The sequence below is a fragment of the Phascolarctos cinereus genome, unplaced genomic scaffold, assembly GCF_003287225.1.
Source record: "Phascolarctos cinereus isolate Bilbo 61053 unplaced genomic scaffold, phaCin_HiC Scaffold_4;HRSCAF=312, whole genome shotgun sequence".
NCBI lineage: Eukaryota > Metazoa > Chordata > Mammalia > Diprotodontia > Phascolarctidae > Phascolarctos > Phascolarctos cinereus.
Window position 1 is genome coordinate 307,363,249 of NW_027555847.1, and position 20,352 is coordinate 307,383,600.

At 34.8% G+C, this 20,352-nt stretch overlaps 1 protein-coding gene across 1 annotated transcript in view; it reads left to right on the forward strand.

Annotated features, from left to right (window-relative positions):
* Window positions 1–20,352, forward strand: part of EDIL3 (EGF like and discoidin domains 3) — a 579,426-nt gene that overhangs the window by 442,686 nt on the left and 116,388 nt on the right. Inside the window, 2 exon segments of the mRNA XM_021007989.2 lie at window positions 4,323–4,467; window positions 9,272–9,456. Of these exon segments, the coding sequence (XP_020863648.1) occupies window positions 4,323–4,467; window positions 9,272–9,456 (330 nt within the window).

Consider the following 20,352-nt stretch of genomic DNA (forward strand, 5'->3'; position numbering starts at 1 on the left):
GCTATTCTTTCTACAATATGACTATTGTTTTCTAATATGACAACTGACTGGTAGTTGTGGGGGAGTTGAAATATTTCATGCTCTCCATTTCCATTTCCAGGTTCTCCCTTTAATACCATCATATAGCAATGTTTCCTTCTTTGAATCTATCCAAATGTATCATCCAAACTAAATCTGGATGGTTTCCAGAACCCAACATGCTGCCTCCTTTTTACTGAGTTCAGTACTGGCACCATCCTTCCCCTTATACCCACTTTTTCTTCTCCTCAACTTCTTTCTCTTTCAATCCCCCTCCCTCCCTCCCTCCCTCTTCTTCTCTCCATGTTTCACCCTCTCTCAATTCCTGCCTTCCTACTGGTGGATTTCAATACACACATTGATATCCTCTCAAATACCTTTACTTCTCAGTTCTCCAATATATTTAGTTCCCATGACCACCTCCATTCCACCTCAGCTACAGAGATAATATCCTTGATTTTGCCAATGCATTCTATTTCCATGTTTATGAACTCTGAATTTCCTTTTTCTAATCATAATCTTATAATTCTATGGGGTTTTTTTTCCTGTCTTACAATCCCTCTCCTTGTTCTTTGTCCCTACCATAATGTCAAATTCCTTCAACCCCTCTGTACTTTCCTATGCCATCATTCCTGCATTTCATACTCTCCTTCCTTCCCAATCTTGATCCTTTAGTGAAATCAGCTCAATTCTACACCATTCTACTTTTGAATGCCCTTCTCCCATGTCCTACCACTGATGGCATATTGACAAACCCCTATTTTTGTTGGTTGTTGTCCTTCATTCTTGAAGAGGACCAACACAATATGACTGTGTTAGGGTTTGAGGTATATTGTATTTGACTGTGGCTGATCAGACCAATATAAGCTCAAAAGCCTCTACCATACATCAGGCAAAATAGTCCATATGAACATTTAAAGTGGAGATGTCTCTTATTTAATTTAATTAATTTGTGCATTTCACAATTCTTTTCAGCTAGTGCAATTTTGCTTTGCTCGTAGAACACAGCACCTTCTTTCATGTGGGCATGCCATGGTGGGTGGTCCTGTGCCAAGTCTCCCATGTCTCAAAATCTATTCCAAAGTTCTTCAGAGATACCTTGAGAATTTCCTTCTACCATTTCATCTGACCTCCCAGTGAATACTTTCCTTGTGTGAGTTCTGCATAAAATAGTCTTAAGCAAACATGCATTTGGCATTCAAACAACATGGCCAGCCCATTGGAGTTGAGCTCTACACAGTACTTCGAATGCTTAGCAGGTCAGCTCAAGAAAGGACCTCAGTGACCAGTACCTTATCTTGCCAGGCAATCTTCAGAATCTTCCTAAGACAATTCAAGTGAAATAAATTCAATTTTCTGGCACGATGCTGGTATACTGCCTTGGTTTCACAGGCATACAATAATGAAGTCAGCACAATGGTTTTGTAGACCTTCAGTTTGATAGGCAGCCTAATATCTCTCCTCTCCCACACTTTCCTTTGGAGCCTCCCGAACGCTGAGCTAGCTCTGGAAATGTGTGTGTGTGTGTGCGTGTGTGTGTGTGTGTGTGTGTGAACCTCATCATCTATGTGTACATTCCTGGAAAGTATACCGTCAAGGTCAATGAACTTACTCATAGCATTTAAAAATCTCTATTCTAGATTATTCCTGATATCTGCCTCCTTCACTTCTATTTATATTCTCCTGAATGGAACTGGAGCCATGCTGATTAAGTCCACCACACATTTATGTAATATAATGGCAACTGGACTATTTCTGTAATAAAACAATCTTTCTACTCCCCTCTAATTGATTTCAGTCTTATTTACCACAGAAGTTGTTCCAAATTTTCTCTACTGAAGCCTCCATTTCTTATTCTTTTAGGTGAGGATTTCCTTTCATACTTTAATTTCAGAAAAAAGTGAAGTCATTCACCAAGAGCTCCCTTTTCTTACCTTCTCATCTCACATAAGTCTGACATCATCTCCCACTATCTTCTGCTTGATTCTAGCCTTTGATAATGAAGTAGCTCTTCTCCTTGTCAAATCCAACCCCTCTAAAAGTACCTTTGATGTTATCTTCTCCTATACTCTCCAACAAATTGTCCCTACTATCATTACCACTATCTTGGTAATTTTCAGGCTTTTTTTCTGAGTAAATAATGTTGACCAGTATGCCCGTGTCAGTCCTTTGGGTCAAAAAGAAAGGGTTCTGATAATTTTTGCTAGCTATAGTCCTATATCTGTTCTCTCATTATCAGCTAAACTCCTTGAAATATATATAATACACATATATATGTATATCATTGATTCTTCTATTTCCTCTCTTTGCATTCTGCTAAACCCTCTGCAACCCTGATTCCAACTTCATAATTTAACTGAAACTACTCTTTCCAAAGTTACAAATGACCTCTGACATGCCAAATCTAACGTCCTTTCTAAATCCTTATTCTTCTTGACCTCTTTATAGTATTTGATACTTTTAATCAACTTATCCTAATAGGTTACTTCCTCCTTTCTCTCTGGATTTTAATGACACTTCTCTTTCTTGATTTTCATCCTTTGTCTCCTTTCTAATTGCTTCTTCTTAGTCTCCTTTGTTGAATCTTTATTCCATCTTACATCCACTATGTGTAAACCCCAATGATGTATATTGGACCCTTCTCTTTTTCCTTTCAATACTACTTCACTTGGTGATCTCATCATCTCAACTCAATTATCATATTTACGCAGATGACTCCCATGTCTATATACCAATGACTTCCTTTTTATGATAGGAAAAGAGATACACCAGTTATGAAAGAGAAAATGATGGATAAGATTGACACATTGCCTGGTACAGTCTCACTAAACTAATAAACAACCCAAGAAAGCCTTACAGTGTATTGAGTGGATTCTCTATGGCAGATTTATGGAGGATTTGAATTAAATGTAAGGAAATGGGGAAAAACATGAGGGAGTACTCATTCTAAAAACCCACAGGCCTATCAGGGTGAAAAGATTGTCCTTTTCCATATGTCAATTCAGATTACAGTTTTCGATTTTTCCAACAAAAATGTCCAGATTTAAATATATGTGCAACTAATCTTATTTAAGTTCCTGGATTCATTAAAAACTTACATAATGATAAACACACACACAAAAATGCCTCACCACATAAAGTAGGATTGAACAGTCTTTCTAATAATTGGTTAAAATAATGAATGAAGAGGACAAGATATTAAGAATTAAAGAAAAACAAAACAGCAAGTTTCAGAATAGTAATGGGAGAAGGAAAGGAACTATTCCATGATTTTGATTGTATATCTACATAACTGAGAGAAAGAAATTATTTATCATCAGGCGAACTTGGGCAGCATAGACAGATCCACTCCATGACTCAGACAGCCCACCCTAACCATGCCCCAATTATAAACTCTGCCTTATTATAAAAAAAAAATGAGATACCAGGAAGCTCAAGGGAAGAATAATTCTAAATTGATTCATAAAAATGTTTATACTTCCATATTTCAAAGATCTATGATTTTGTTAACAAAAGTACTCAGTCCACTTGGGTAAAGCTCACTTTGAAAACTTATATTTTATATGCATCTAACAAAACCTGAAAAGATTCCATGCTCAGTCAGAAATCAAGGCATGTGAACAGTCCAGATCATGCAAGAAACTTGTTTTTTGTGGTTCCAGTGATCATGTCTCTTTTTGGCTTCATGAATTTGTATCACCAAAAACCTGGTAAAGTCCCTCTTCTAACTTGATGCAGTATGTTCCTAGGTGACAGTCAATCACCAAATCCATGCATAGACCTTTTCAGCTTAGTAGCCCTGATCAAAATTGGCATCTGTTGATATAGCCTTCATGATCCCTCCCCAGCAGTGCAAGGCATTGGTACAGGTTGTTAGTAGAATTGTAAACACATCAGACAGCACCAAGCACAAACAGGCTCCAGTTAATTGGCATGATATATGAATCTGTGTCCTAAAGTGAAGAAAAGTTAGAAAAAACTGAAAGCTTGACCCCAAGGAGAAATTGGAATAAGTACACATTGGAAGATTCTTATTAGAATTTAGATTATATCCTGGGGAACAATGATATATTCCTTTAATTAAGATTACATCTATGTATTTATTATTCACTGCTGATAGCCCGGAGTACAGGGGGACACTTGAAGACCCACAATTCCTAAATACGTCAAGCTCCCTAATGAATTACCCAGTCATATGAAGGGACTATCCAAGCATTTAGAATAGCTTATGAAGTCCCACTATAAAACTGAAAGACAAATGTGTGTAATTCACCATTTTGATCTTTGTGGTTTATCTCTCACAGGTGTTCCGTGGAAATGTGGACAATAATACACCCTATGCCAACTCTTTCACTCCTCCAATAAAATCTCAGTATGTCCGACTGTATCCCCAAGTATGTCGGAGACACTGTACTTTGAGGATGGAGCTTCTTGGTTGTGAACTATCAGGTGAGGTTTCCATTAGCTATCTTTAAAGAAAAGTGATTATATCAAAGCTTAGATGTTTAACTACCAAAAATAATAATTTAGTATTTATATGGATGCATTTTTGGTACAAAATTTCAATTGTATAATTCAAGTCTATGCCTTAATTTAGTCTGTGTGTTTGTGTACTAGAAACAACAATAAAGTGATGTTGGAGAACAGAATTAACATAGTATTGAACTTATGACTGCACAAATCAAATGAAGCAGTCTCACTATTTACCATAAACAAAATTTGGACTTGTTTTCATCATTTTTTTGGTTGTAGCAAAGATTGATGATTTGTGACAAAGGCAAAGTAACTACTGAAATCCTACATCTCAAGGTCAAGTAAGGTTTAGGATATATAGGAGGACATTTTAGAGTTCAACTCTTTCTCTCACTGCAAGAACTCACTTCTTTAGATTCTGTGCAACATGTAAATTCATCAAATTTCCCAAGGGGGCCATTCCTCAACACTAGGATTGCTACCATAAATTCATTTTGGGATCCTTCTTGGCTGGCTCCCTGTTTATTGTAAAAACAGTGGTTGTCAAGTTCAAGAACGATCCATCAAAGTACTCCAAGTTAAATAATTCTCGTCCCCCCAGGGGCATCAAAACTAGATTTAGACATGAAAAGTTAATGCATTAATCTCACTGTGGTCTCTTCTCAATATAACACTAGATTGGAAAACAAATAGGAAATCTTGTCAAGGGATTTGAGTGTGTGGGAATTTGGGGCTGTTTGTGGATTTCTTGGACCAGAAAAGTTTTTGCCTGAGTAACTGGGGGTTGTTTTGTTCAAATAGTTGAGAAAGTTGCTGAAGTCACTGAGTGAATTGATACTTTTAGCTCCAGTGCTAGGTCCATGTCACCTCAAAAAATTTAAAGATACCTTGAAATAATAGGGGGAAAGTCCAGTTTGTTCTAAAGAGAAATGGTCTTGAACATTAAAAGCCCCTGCTTGTATTCTTGGTCTTTTTTAAATCGTCTCTAGGTTTTGAATGCCACTTTCACATTCCATCTTTCCTTTCTTGGATGAGGTCTTGAAGTAAGGACAAGGATCTTTTCTGAATTATAAAAAATATTGAAAGTTATTAATTTTATATTCTTTTTAAAATGAAAAGTTTTAAATGAAAGGAACTCAAACAATTGAGCCAGATGAATACATCTTAAAAATAACATTGTTTTCAGAGTATATTTTTTATAAAGTAACAAGCATAATATTTTGAATCACTAATTAACTTTCAGTAATATTTCTCCTCATTTTTTTAATTTGAAATCATTAACTCCTGATGAGCAGCAGCATAGAATTGAGGAAGTAATATGGTAAAATACAAAGAGCATTAGCTCTGGAATTAGAGGTCCTGTGTTCAAATCCCACATCTCATGCATGCTATCTGTGTATTTTGATTGTAGCAATTTTGTCATTATATCTTTTTGAGTCTCAGTATCCTCGTCTGTGAAATGAGTCATTTCATCTCTTTGAGATTGTTTCCTCATCTGTGAAATGAGGGGTTTGGATTAGATAGCCTTTGAAGTTCCTTCCAGCTCTTGATATAGGATTGTATAGCTGTGGTGGAGTTATTGTCCTGTGCATTACATAAGAAGATATCACTGACATGCCTGTGGCATCAACAAGCCACTCATCTGCCCTAAGGCAATCAAGGGAAAACCTTAGTCCCATGAAGATTGTCATACAAGCTTAAGCTTTGCTTAAGCTGCTAGTTTTCATTTTCTTGTTCCTTAAGTTCTGCAATATGTTAACTCGTGAGGGACAGGCCCACATATAATACACAGTCATACTCTGAACATAGAAATACATTTTACTTTTGAGATTGACAATAAATCACATAGACACTTTAAGAATTTTATTATATTAAAAAAAAAGGCAGGCCACATCCCCCAAAACACATGAATTGATTTTGAACTTGCACTTATACAATATAACTCTCAGTAGATACTTAAAAAGCATCACAGGTCCTTGCTACAGAAATAATATTTTGGGGGGTAAACATAATTTTATTCAGATTCTATCTACATGAGTAAAAGGGTTAGCTACTTTCCCTATACAAAATAATGTGACTCAGATGGCTAATTATTAAGGAGAGTCACAATGACAAATTGAGGGAGCTCAATGAACTCAACTGGTGAGGCAACTAGGTGGTGCATGGATAGGGGGCTGTGCTTGGAGTCAGGAAGACCTGAGTTTAAACCTGCCCTCAGGAACTTACTAGCGATGTTACCATGGGTGTCATTTAACTTCTTCTTGCCTCAGTTTCCTCAACTGTAAAATGAGGATAAAAGTACTTACCTTGCAAGGTTGTTGCAAAGATTAAATGAGTTAATATTTGTAAAGCACTTAGCACAAAGCATGGATTATAGTGAGTGCTATATAAATTATTATTCCCTCCATTCGCTGTAACAATTTGCCTTAAATCAGAGTACACTCTTCATGCACAATGTGTGCTCTTTGGCTTGATCACAGGATTATATACAATGAACTCTACTCTCCAAGCTTTCTATCTAGTCAGAGAGTTTTAGGCTTCCTAATAGGGAAGTATTCCACCTGATCATTAAGAGATGTGTTACTTCTTAGGTAGAAGAGTAGCTTAAGATATATTAATTGGTTAGAATAGCAGTAGCTGCTACTGTTAGAGAGGAAAGTAATACATAAAACTGAATTGCACAGCTGGGTTGAAATAACAAAGGAAAAGCCCTTCAAAATATAGTATTTTCATTTTCCAAAACCTAGAAATTTATGTTGCTTAAGGGTGAGGAAAAGCAACTCAGCTTTTCTATTTATCTGAACTCTCTTGCACCTCGACTTCTTTCTCATCCTTTGGACAACTGAGACTATAATGGAGACAGCTTATTTGTTTTTAGTGTCTGAGAATATATTCATGGGCTTTCTAATTGGTCTCCCTGCATGGAATGACTCTCCACTTCAATTCATCTTACATTCCACTGCCAAGATGATTTTCCTAAAGCACAGATCTGACCATATCAACCCCTTTCTCAATAAACTGCAACGGACCCTGTTATCTCCAGAATCTAATATAAAATGCTCAGATTGTCATTTCAAGTCTTCTTACATTCTACTGACAACCACAAACTCTATGATCTAGCTCCACTGGCCTCTTTGCTGATCCTCGCATACAAGAGTCTATCATAATGTCATGTGTTTTTACTGACTGGCTTCCAGGCCTTCCAATGCCTCCATCCTCATCTCCCCTCCTAGCTGCCTTGGCTTTCTTTAAGACTGCTTAAATCCCATCTTCTGTAGGAGGCCCTTGCCAGCCTTCTCTGCTACTAGTCCCTTCCCTCTGAGATTACATTCTGCTTACACTACATACATCTTATATGTATAAAGTTACATGCATTTTGGCTCCTTGAGAGCAGGTACTAGGTTTTTATTTTTATTCTTATCCTCAGAACTTAGCATAGTATCTATCACAAAATAAAAACTTAATAAATGCTTGTTGATTTGACCCTTTTCAAAAATTACTGCCATAAATCTACTAAATATTGCTACATCTTATTATTAACTTGACTAAAAACTTAAGGTGTATATTTGAATGTCAGGAAAGATCACCTATACAATTTGGTTATATTGACTGAAATGTGGACATCTACTCTCCCCACCACTACCTTGCTATTCAGTATCTGTTTGAATGTTTCCTAGCCAAAAGGAAGCAACTTTAAATATAGGGAAAAAATAATCACTGACTAGTATATGAGCAAGTTAGCCTTTTCTGAAACATCCTTTATTTGTGGAAATATGTTATTAGAGTAATTTAAGGTATTAAGGATATAACTAACTATGTATTTCATTATTAGATCATAATAACAAATTTGCCATGATAGATTGCTTTCCTAGTTGCACTTAATTTAAACATGAGCTAGTGACTTGTTATATTCCTCCACTGAATCCTCAGGAATTTAATGGCAGAATTCTTCATCATTTTTCTCCATTCCAATCTCAAAAATGGGGGGGGGGTCTTAAGAAGCAATGTTAAAGAACATGAAAGAAAAATAATAATTTCCAATCATGAGAATGTCAGAAAAGAGATCAGATATTGCTTGTCTCTTAACAGTTTTAATTAAAAATCATTTTTGTAACCATTTTACTCTGCCTTTTATCTTATCTCTTCCATTTAAATCCAACTTTTCTAGGATGAGTTCTATAAGCAGCTATTTGAGATAATATGAAATTAGAAAGCAAAGAAAAATTATAAGACAGTAGATTAGAGTACATTCATTGAGTAAGAATGTATCTCACTACTAAGTACTTCAGCCGTTTTCAATGCAACAGTAGAGATTGTGGCATTTGTACTGTTAGCATTTACAGGAGCTGTAGTTTGGTACTATATAAATGAAAACAATTATTTTCTAAGAAAATATCTCATTGTTAAGGAAACAATGGGGGCTGCTGAAAACCAGGGAACAGTCATGAGGCTAAGACTAATGAAAATGGAAAGAGAATTTTAACTTTGTATCATTTTGCAAAACTAAAAAACACTATCACAGTAAAATACTTTGAATTGTCTGTCTTGCATTCAATTTTTTGAAAATATGTTAGAATAAAATAGCATCAATTGGCTATCTTGTTTTTCAATTTTACCCTAGATGCTCTCTTGATTAAAGATTTTCTGTAAGAATGTTGATTCACCCCATTTTCAAAATGTATGTCATTATGTTTAGTCTTCTCTTGCCTATCCAAAAGTAGCACAGAAAACTTTCAGTTATAAATGATTTCTCTCATGGAGCCTTCTCATTTTCATTCAGGTTGTTCTGAGCCTCTGGGAATGAAATCAGGACATATACAAGACTACCAGATCACTGCTTCCAGCATCTTCAGGACTCTCAACATGGATATGTTCACTTGGGAACCCAGGAAAGCCCGGCTAGATAAACAGGGAAAAGTGAATGCCTGGACCTCAGGCCACAATGACCAGTCACAATGGCTTCAGGTAGTGTTTTCAAGATGTTTCTTGACATTTATTCACCCTCTTTCCGGAAAGACCATATTGGTTCATTGAATGTACAAGTTAATAGTCATTTTCCTCTTGGATCCACTAAAATTGATTTTGAAGCATAGGTTAATTATGTGGCAGCATACATGTGTTGTTTTCGCTGATAGTTGTAGGGCTTTAACTAGTGCAATGTAGAGACACACCATGCAGAGATCCATTTGACCAGTACTCAAAGTGAATTTGCATTTTTGAACACTCATATACTGTCATGAGTTTTGTCATCTTTTGATTGTACATGGGAGTCCTAGCATGAATCTAAACAGTACTAGAGACACTCTGGGTAGCTAGGTGGCACTGTGGATAGAATGCTAGGCCTGGAGTCAGGAAGACTCATCTTCCTGAGTTTAAATCTGTTCTCAGACACTTACTGTGTGACCTGGGCAAGTCACTTTACCCTGTTTGCTTCAATTCTCTTATCTGTAAAATGAGCTGGAGAAGGAAATGGCAAACTACTCCACTATCCTTGCCAAGAACACCTCAAATAGGGTTGTGAAGAGTAAGACACGACTGAAAAATGACTAAATGACAAAGAAACACAATGCTAATCCTGCTACATACATACATACATATACATATATATATACATATGTATAGATGTGTATATATATGTATGTATATATATAGTAGAACCTTAGTACTGTGATAATGGGACTGCTTTCTCATCTCTGAGCCCATGTATGCAGAAAAAAAATAGCCACTACTTAATTGTTTATCATTTGAAAAATTGACAATGTAGGCAATCAGTGAAGCTTTTAAAAGAATGCTGCAGTTCATTTCATTGGAGAAGCTTTTTGAAGTATAAATTAGTTTAGATCTAGAACAGTAAGGAAGAAGAATTATGCCCAATCCTTAAGTATAGTCACTGTATTTGGAGAAAGCAGTTAGATTTTTATTGCTTATTGACCTTTATTCCATATTCATGAGAGCTTTGAAACTGTAGTCACCAAGGAAATTTCTATGTTATTAATTATTGAAAACAAATAAAATGAATAATGCTCATAACTCAATATTTGTATGATGACATCCACATGAGGGATTTGTTGCTGTTTAAGTAAATTCAAGATATAGATTGTGCCCTTTTGGGGGAGGATCTAGATCTGTGATTTCATTAGTATAGGAAATCCTGGTGAGGAAAACCCTTGAGATCAGCAACTGTTATATGACTTACAGGTTTACATAATTACCTCAGGCACCAGCAATTTAACCAACTTTTCCAGGACTACATAGCCAGTACTACATGTGTGAAAAGTAAGACTTGAGCTTGGGTATTCTTCAATGCAAGGCAAAGTTTTCTATCTAATATATCATGCTTCTCCTTGTGTTTTTTCCTGAGATTCTTACTTGTTGCCTCCTAATTATAAATGAAAATCTTTATCTATACACTCTATACAGGCTAGCCAATAACAATTCTAAATTTCTAATTTCAAAGATTAGGCCTTTCAAAACAGAAGTGAAATTTAAGGGAGACAGTTTCTACATGAAGCTTCCAAATATGTTTATTCGGGATTTCTATTAAAGGTCCTCTTTTGTGGTCAAATTTTTTGTCTCTAGATTGCTAGGTAGATGTGTGTGTGTGTGTGTGTGTGTGTGTGTGTGTGTGTGTGTGTGTGTGTTTTATGAAATCCATGCATATATTTAAGTTTTCAAATATTAAGTCATTTTCTCAGAACAATTGTACATATGGAATATTGTTTTGTTATAAGGATATTAGGAATAAAAACTAACTTTTCAACATCCTATAAATAACCAAGAAATTTCAATGACTTGAAAACATTTTAACTGCTCCCACTTCAAGAGGTTACCCTTGAAGAGTATTGCCCATAATAATTTGCTTAAACTATATGCTAATAGCTAAAATTGTCATCTATAGCACAAAATTGCAGCCACCATTTTGTCAAAAAATATCTTTTTATCCACCCTCAGATAATCACTTCCATGCTCAGGTTGCTCCGTTCTGTTTCTTGAATTAATAAATGCAAAAGCAATGTTGAAAAAATGTATCATGTGCCAAGCACTCTGCCAAGCTTTGAGAAAACAAATGGAAAAATCAAAACAGTATCTCTTTCAAGGAGCTCATCACCTTGGATAGCTGCAAGGTAAATTTGATGACCTAGCCTAGCCCTTTAGATTACTTTAATCAGTCAGAAGACAGTTATAGGTGCCTAGAGGGCATCAAAGTAGAAAAGAGGGTAAGGCCTAGAAGATTTTAAGAGTACAAGAGTATAAGAGACAAAGTAAGTATGAATTGTCCTCAGCCTTTCCAGAAAAAAATGGTGTTGGTGACTTCCATCTTATGCAAACCATGTGAGTAATCAAAGAGCCTAGATGAGTTCTAGGTGGTCCTGGATTGGGGGGAGAGGATGAGAATCAATCTTCTTATCACTCAGAGTTCTGAGATGGATTCTGGGCAACCAAGATTTGGGAAGGGGAATGAAAATGGGTTTTCTTTCAATGCAAGCTTATGTTTCCTCAAGAGTGGGTCTGCTTTTTCTTGTTGGCAAGAAAAGCACAGAAGGAATCTCCAAGGCAGGGCAGATTGATGTTTTTCCCCTTGGTATTAAAAATATTGTGGAGTTATGAATATGTTAAAATATTTTCCTGCAAAGATATTATGTTCAATACTACTACAAGTTATAATACTTTCATCTTGCTGTTTTGTTTTGCGAATTAGATTTCCATACTCTTAAATAATACCAGCAAAAAAACCCCTGTAGTTTGAGAATTATTGTAACAGAGGTCAATTTAAAACCTGACTTTATTCCTCCGAAGTCATGCATTTCTTTTAAATTTTGCACTAAATACTTTAATCCCCAGATGCAGTTGTAGTCCATCAGAGGGGAAAGCTGTGGCCATCATTTAAATTTCTAGCCTTGTTGTCAGTCTGCTTGAGGTTGAACATTTTTAGGAAATTTCCTTTATAATCTTAATGAGATGACCTAACAGGTGAATAAATGATTTGATTTAATTTCTTCTGATTTAAATAGCTTTTTTAGGATCTAGTCAGACAGAGGTTAGAGAAACAACTCTAAATTCCAAAACATAAAAGGACAATGTTTCACATGTGACACAGAACAAGAATTACTTTTCTAATTTACATGCATAATGACATTAACAACTTTTTTTTCCTTCTCATTGGTACTATCAGTATACAACTGTGTTTTTTTGTTTGTTTCCCACCTTGATTCACTGCTTCTTGTGTATGTACAAGGCATGGCTCTCTACCAATAAGAAGAGAGTCCCATACCAATGAGCTTTGGGACCCAAACTGCACTTTCATTAATTCAATTGTAAGCTGATCCCTTTCTGCAAATAAGTTTTCCCCTTTCCTTTTTTTTTTAAACCAATTTGGCTAATAGGGCTTTTTACCTTTTGACAAGAGCTCAGAATAACTAAACCCATACACATATATACAGATACACAAATACACACACACACACACACATATATAAATATATATATATTTTTTATATATACATATATATTTATATATATATATTTATATATATATTTATATATATATTTATAGATATAGATATAGATATAGATATAGATATAGATATAGATATAGATATAGATATAGATATAGATGATATAGATATAGATATAGATATAGATATAGATATAGATATAGATATAGATATAGATATATACAATGGACAAAGTGAATAAAGCCATGTCCAAATTTAAGGTTTCTTATTACATATCAAGAATTATACTATTACTAATTTTCATTTTAGCCAATAGGAAAGAAATCATATTGGAGGGTTTCATTGCCTAAAGACTTGCTAATACCAAGACAAAAATCTTTCCAAATACATGTCACCATCATTTGACATCTTTTGATGTATAACCTTCTACCTGCGTTGTATGTTTCTGGTATATGCGTTCATGTTGTCTATCTTGTTAGAATGTAAGCTCCATCAGGTAAGAGACTTTAATTTTTGTCTTTGTTTTTCTGAAAAATAGCACAATGAATGGCCCATAGTAGATGTTTAATACTTGATTGATTGTATGTAACTTCATCTATATCCATAATTCTGTGTCATATGGAAAAGCTATATGCAGTTTATCTTTCCTAAATGTGAAACTTATAGATATAAGTATAGATTCTTTAGAAGAATAACACAAAAAATTTTAAAAAATAAAAAATAAAATTTTTAAAAAAATAGAAGAATAACAGAATTTAAATCTTAAGTCTAATGAAAGGAGGAAAAATTGTATTGTCACTGAAAAATGACCTCCTGGTCCTTTTGAAATACCATTCCCTAAGTAAAGAAAAGCTACATATTATTTCAGACAAAATCTATTAGTGATATTAATAGTGTTGTTAAACTGCACATTGACCTTTTCAAATTTGCATTTGACTCTGCAAAACTTCATTTCCATATTCATTTTATGGAAATGTTTATGGTGACAATTGAATTTGTCTCCAATTTAAATAAAGCAGTAGAAAATCAGGTTTATTTCTGATTTCTTATGTAGTATTTCAGCTATAAAATACATAGCAGCTTTACAAGCATTGATTTCTCTTAGGCTGTACTTCTATTCACTCTTCATGCATGGCAGAACTAGTGAAAAATTTTTCAAGAAATGAATGAACTCCAGGACTCCAAGAAGCATTAACAAACATTTGGATTTGCAGTTCAGGTCCCAATATTTGATATGTAGAATATATTAATCCTAAATGAAATTGTGACCTGTGGGTGAGCTATGCAAAGATACCAGGTTTGATTATAACATGATGAATTTTTTTATTGTTTTTAGTTTGTCTTGTGGAATCAATATGATCTTATCTCTAACATAACCTAGCATGGGAACCAGTAAATGAAGCAAATAATTTTGTTTTTCAAATTGGCAAGGATAAAAGTTAAAATTGGAAAGGTTTTGAATGCTATGAATGGTATTAGGCATCATTGGATTATAAATAGGGAACTAGCCTCAAAGCTAGGAAGATCAGTGTTCAAGTACCTCATTTGACACATGCTGGCTACTTGACACTGGGCAAGTCTTTTAACATCTCAGTGTCATAGGCCACTCTTTAAAATTGTAAGTGGTAGAGAAGATATCAACCTGCATTAGTAAAGGAGTTTCTACATCCAAATGTTCCCTCTGCCAATTAAATAACAAGTCCAGTCCCTACTCCCTTTAATCTTGGAAGGTATTCTTTGACTTTAGAGGTTAGAAATAAAATTCAGATATTACTGTACTTCACAAACAGTCAAAAATACCCAAAATGGAGACAACTGAATAGTGTAGTTCTGAAGGAAAAGGGGTCCATACACTTGCAGGAAGGGAAATTATTAGCTTAGACTAAATACATCAGAAAAAGCATTTGAAATTGTAGTGGACCACAAAATGAATTTTTCATAAATTTTAGTGTTTAGTAAAATCCAAATATGACATGTGGCTATGGAAGTTTTCTTTGTTTTTTTTGTTTTGTTTTGTTTTTACAGAAGGTGAAACCAAGGGAGGAGAGGTTAAGTGACTTGCCACACAGATACTTAATTATAAATAAAGAACTAACATCCTAGTGTCTATACTCAGAGAGCCATTGTCAATTCCATTGTATTACATTTCTAGACAATTTAGACAAAGGAGGAATAGTATTCTCCTTTCAGAATTTTGTGTCTAAAATAGTGTTTTCACTTGCAAACAAGATATAGCAGGACCTTAAAGGGATCTTTTCAAACACATTAATTTGCTAATAATAAAGATAATTTTTTTACATTTGCCTTATGAATTATGCACGTGACATATTTCTCTCATGAAAAATGCCAGATATTTCACATTTTTCACTTTGTGAAATGTAAAGATGCCAATAAATGAGAATATTAGGCACCTTTTCATAAAGCAAATCCTTCTTTCCTGTTTTTTTTTTTATTATAGTACTAGAACTGAATTCCTATGGGCAAAGTTCTCCAATCAATTGAGTGTAACATGATATGAAAGAGGTTTTGGTGGCTACTGCTCTCCTCATGATGTGTCAAGCAGTTCAACAAAATGTTATTCTTATTGGGAAGCACAGTTTCTACCTAGTAGTTCATTTTTCTGTACTGTAATTTTGGGGTCTTTTCTTGCAAAGTACTGTGCAAGTAGATTACTGGCTGATATCTTCCAGTTCTACATTTAAGATTCAATGACATAATTTTGTCTTGATTCTGCAGTTATTCCCCTATTGCCCAGATTTTTTTGACTAGATTTCTGACCCTCAGGTCAGAATTAAAATGCACCACTTTCTGATGTCCTGCAGTTCATATATACAGACTTATTACCTTAACTTCCTCTCCATGAGGCCCCTTACTATTTCTCATTGCACATTTTGATTATCTGCTTTCTGTTGAACTTGAAACCCAGCATACCCTGCATTAGAACAGAATGCCTGTTTGGTATCAATCTACTTCTTTATTCTAACTTCTCGTGCTTGTTGTTCATTTTCAATCACATCCCACTCTTTATGACCCCATTTGGGGTTTTCTTGGCAAAAAAAAATTGGAATTGTTTTGCCAAAAATTCCTTCTCCAGCTCATTTTACAGATAAGGAAAGTGAGACAAACAGAATTAAGTGACTTGCCCAGGATCACATGGCTAGTAGTGTCTGAAGCCAAATTTGGACTCAGGAAGATGAGTCTTCAGGTCTGGCACTCTATCCACTACACTACCTAACTGCCCTAGTCTAGTGTTTCTATATCCCCTAATTTAGATTTCCCCATGTGGCTTCACTTTTATTATGAAGCTTAGAGTCTTTTCTGAGTTCAGGCTACTTCTATACCTACCCCTTGTCTGACCATATCAGCTTCACTTCATTATATCTGGCCTCAGCTACTTCTCCTTCATCCTCCATCTGATATTACTATTAAACCGACAATGACAACATTCTTTATTCCAGACATCCCTCTTCAACATCAGATCACCTTCAGAACATGAAAACATATCCCAAAGTGCCACCTGCCCAACAATTTTCTTTATGTAAACTCTTTCTAGAATTTTGTTCTTCTCATAAAAATTCCAACTATTCCATATCCTCTGCTGCCTTCTCTACCACCTTTGCCAACTTTGGGCATCAGAGAGAGAAATTGAGTTTGTTTTTATTTTAGTCATTTTATAACTTACATGATCTACATGTGAATGACTTCTTATAATTTACAAAACACTTTCACATCCATCTTCTCATTTGATTCTTACAAATCTGTAAAGTATTCTGGAAACTTATTATCCTCATTTTGGTAATGGAGAGACTGAGGCTTAAGGTGTCAAATTATTTGCCTAGAGCTAGCAAATGTCTTATTGATGATCATTTTTTGGCCCTAATACTGAAGAATTAAATAGAAAACAGCCCTCATTCCTGTGCTTGTGTCTCCTTCTGTCTCAGCCATGATAGTGATGGAGTGGCAGAAAAAGAGGCAAAGAATACTAGGAATCATACAGGGGTTTTTTTTTACCTTTTTTTTTCTTTAACTTGGCTGCTGGTACTCTAAATGGGAGATCTTTCTCAAGAGCTCAGTGAGGAAAGATATCACTAGGAGAGTTAGATCATTGTTGATATTCTTACTATAGATGCCAGAAAAAAAAAAAACACAGGGCATTGCAGGTGAAAGGAAGAATGGCTTTCAGAGGCAAATAAAAGGCATTGATAAAGCTGGTTTCATTATATACCCAAATGCAACCTAGAACATGATTCCCTGGTCCTCTTCTATTGCCATTCTCATGATATGGATTTATAAAACAGAACAAAAACTTGAAGTTTATCCACTATCACTTTGGACAATATAAAGAGGAAGGGAAATTCTATGACGATCTCAATAAGATCTTCTAAAAAAATTAATGAACTCTTTGATACTCAAATAATGCAAAGATGAGAATAGGTGAGGTTGGTGAGAAAAAGATTATAAAACATGGGTCAGGCATAAGGGATGAGAGAGAGAGTCCAAAGATTTGGGGGCTCCAAAGAAATCTCACATCTCTGTATCATAAATGCTTCATTTGAGAAAAGCTCGAAAAGGTCCTAGATGTGACAAATACTATCTAGAATCTCTCTCTCTCTCTCTCACACACACACACACACACACACAATGAAATGGATCATATTTTAACAGAAAGGAAAGGTGTATTACTGATAACAATAATGCTTAGTACTTAAGGTTTGAAAAGTGCTTTAAAATATTATCTCATTTTGTCCCTATAACAATCCTGGGAGGTGGGTGCTATTCTTATCCTTATTTTACAGATGACAAAACTGAGGTAGAGAGATCAAGTGACTTGCCCCAGGCCACTGAGCTACTTGTTCACATTACTAATTCCCAAAGCTATTCCTGCTTTAGCTATAAGTGTTAGAGTTAGAACACTGACTTTCCACAACCAAGATCCAATTCAAAATTAGTATAAATCTAGGAGAAATATACAGAAATATATGCCATTCAGTTGAAAAACAATCCTAATGTACTAAAATAAGTTGTTGATAATTTTTAAAAATTACTAAGAATAGAAAGGATATAAATGCTACATATAATAATTTCATAAATAAATGGAACTGCTGTAAATCAACTGCCATAACAAGGAGACCAAAAAAACCTTAGAAAATCACATTCGGTAGCAAGCACTTGATGTACTTGGAAAGTGGAGAGAGATGGCAGTCCAAAGTAATACTGATTTAGAATATACATGTTGATCACATGACCAGCAAGAATACAAATAAATGGCTTTTGTGAAAAACCTCTGTAAACTTTCAACCTCCAAACAAAGTAATTATACAGCAGATGCAGAATAATTATAGCTAAAAGCACAAGTTCAGAAGAGAGAATAGCCCCAGGAAAAGAAAAACCTTATGAATTGACACTACAGAACTTTAACATTTAGAATACTTACTTATCCCCTCCCTGTCCCACCTACTCCCCAACCCTGTGCTACAACTGTAAGCATGAGCAAATTCATAGTCTTGTGCCTGATGCCCCAGCCTTAGGATAGGACCCCAGTATAGGCAAGGACTCTATCCACCCATTCTCTAAGAAAATTGGCAGACACTGATTCTGCCTAGCTACCAGAAGGAAGGGAAGGAGAGTGGAAAGGAATCAGCTGGGCTAAAAAATACCTGGAGAAAAAACTGTATCAGAAATGAAGAATAGCAACTTAAATCAGTCCCAGCACCCAGAGGCAGGAGTGGGCTGGAATTAGCCAATACTGGCTAGTGAGAACCTGTTGTTATATTGTTATATTTCAATATAACCCATTGTTTTATGTGTGTATATATATAATATATATATTATACATAATATATACATATTATATATATATTATGTGTGTATATATGTGTGTGTGTGTGTGTGTGTGTGTGTGTGTTTGTGTATATGCATACCCCATATTTCCCAAGGAGAGGAATCAGAGTTAGCCCTGAAACCCAAGTTGGTAGGTCTATGGTATGACTGAAGATGGAACATCTAAGAAAAGTCTGAAGCACCAAAGATAACAAGGTAAATAGCCTCAACAAAAGACCAGCGAGCCATCTTGTAAATGACTAAAGAGGATTAAAAAAAAAATGGAAGGCAAAATCTGTACCTCTACAAAGGGAAAAAAAATGCAATTGGCAAATATCATATGAAGTACAATGTCTGGTGAAAGATAAAATACTGTTGACTCCACATGGAAAAACAAGAAATCAGAATATTCAAAAGAGAAATAAAACTCAGAAAGTGATGTCTACATTAGCAACAATATTGCAAAACAAACTTTAAAAGACTTAGGAATACTGATAAACTCAAGGACTAACCACAATTCCAGACAACTATCTCCAGATAGAAAGGCAATCAACAGTACAGAGTGAGACAGATTTTTTTTTGACATGGTTATTATGGGAATTTGTTTTGCTTGATTATATATGTTTGTAAAAGGTTTTGCTTATCTTGCTTTATCAATGGTGGAGAGTGGAAGGTGGAAGGAAAAAATTTGGAGCTTAAAATAAATAAAAATGAATTTTTTAAAAGTTAGGAAAGAATTAAGTCAGAAATCAGATTCTACATGCAGAAATTAGAATACTAAAGAATTTTAAAAGTCAATTGGCTAAGTAAGAGTGATTAAATCAATGACAGGGAGTCTTACTAAAGAAACAGAGGCTTTGAAGGGGGGATTAACAGACTTATAATACAAATACTGAAGTGGAAGGAAAATTGTCAGAAGGAAAGAAAAAGGAGATAACATTAAAAGAACATATTAATTCTTTAAAAAACAAAGTGATTAGATTTAAAGAACGGATGTAATGATATAATACCATAATGTAAAGGGATAGAAGATAGGGTGGCTAGAGAAGATTGTCCAGAATTTTTATATACAGAAAATAAAGCATGGACTAAGGCAATCAACAGATTGCTAAGAGGGAAAAAGCCTAGCACATACAACTCAAAAGATGTGCACTGGCCACATTTAACAATTATAGTGACAAAAGAAAATTTTTTTGCAAGTAGCCAAGAGAAAGACTTTCCAATATGAAGGAAAGGAAAAACAAAAAGCTACATATTATTATGGTACAATTAAAGACATCAAAAGAGGAAATGAAATAATATATTACAGAAAATAATGGAGCCCAAGCTATAAAATAAGATTACAAATTAGCTTGCAAACCTCAGGTTAATCATTTAAAAACAGAAAAAGGAAAATTGAGTAGTAAGTCATTTTAACCATTTACACAGACACACACACACACACACACACACACACACACAATATCCCAAAACCCAGAGGTGAGCAGAAGGACTTGTAAACACTCCACACAGAAGCAAAAGAAGGGTAAATAAATATATTTACAAAAAAAAAGGTTAAGTAAATTATCTCATGTATATACTATTT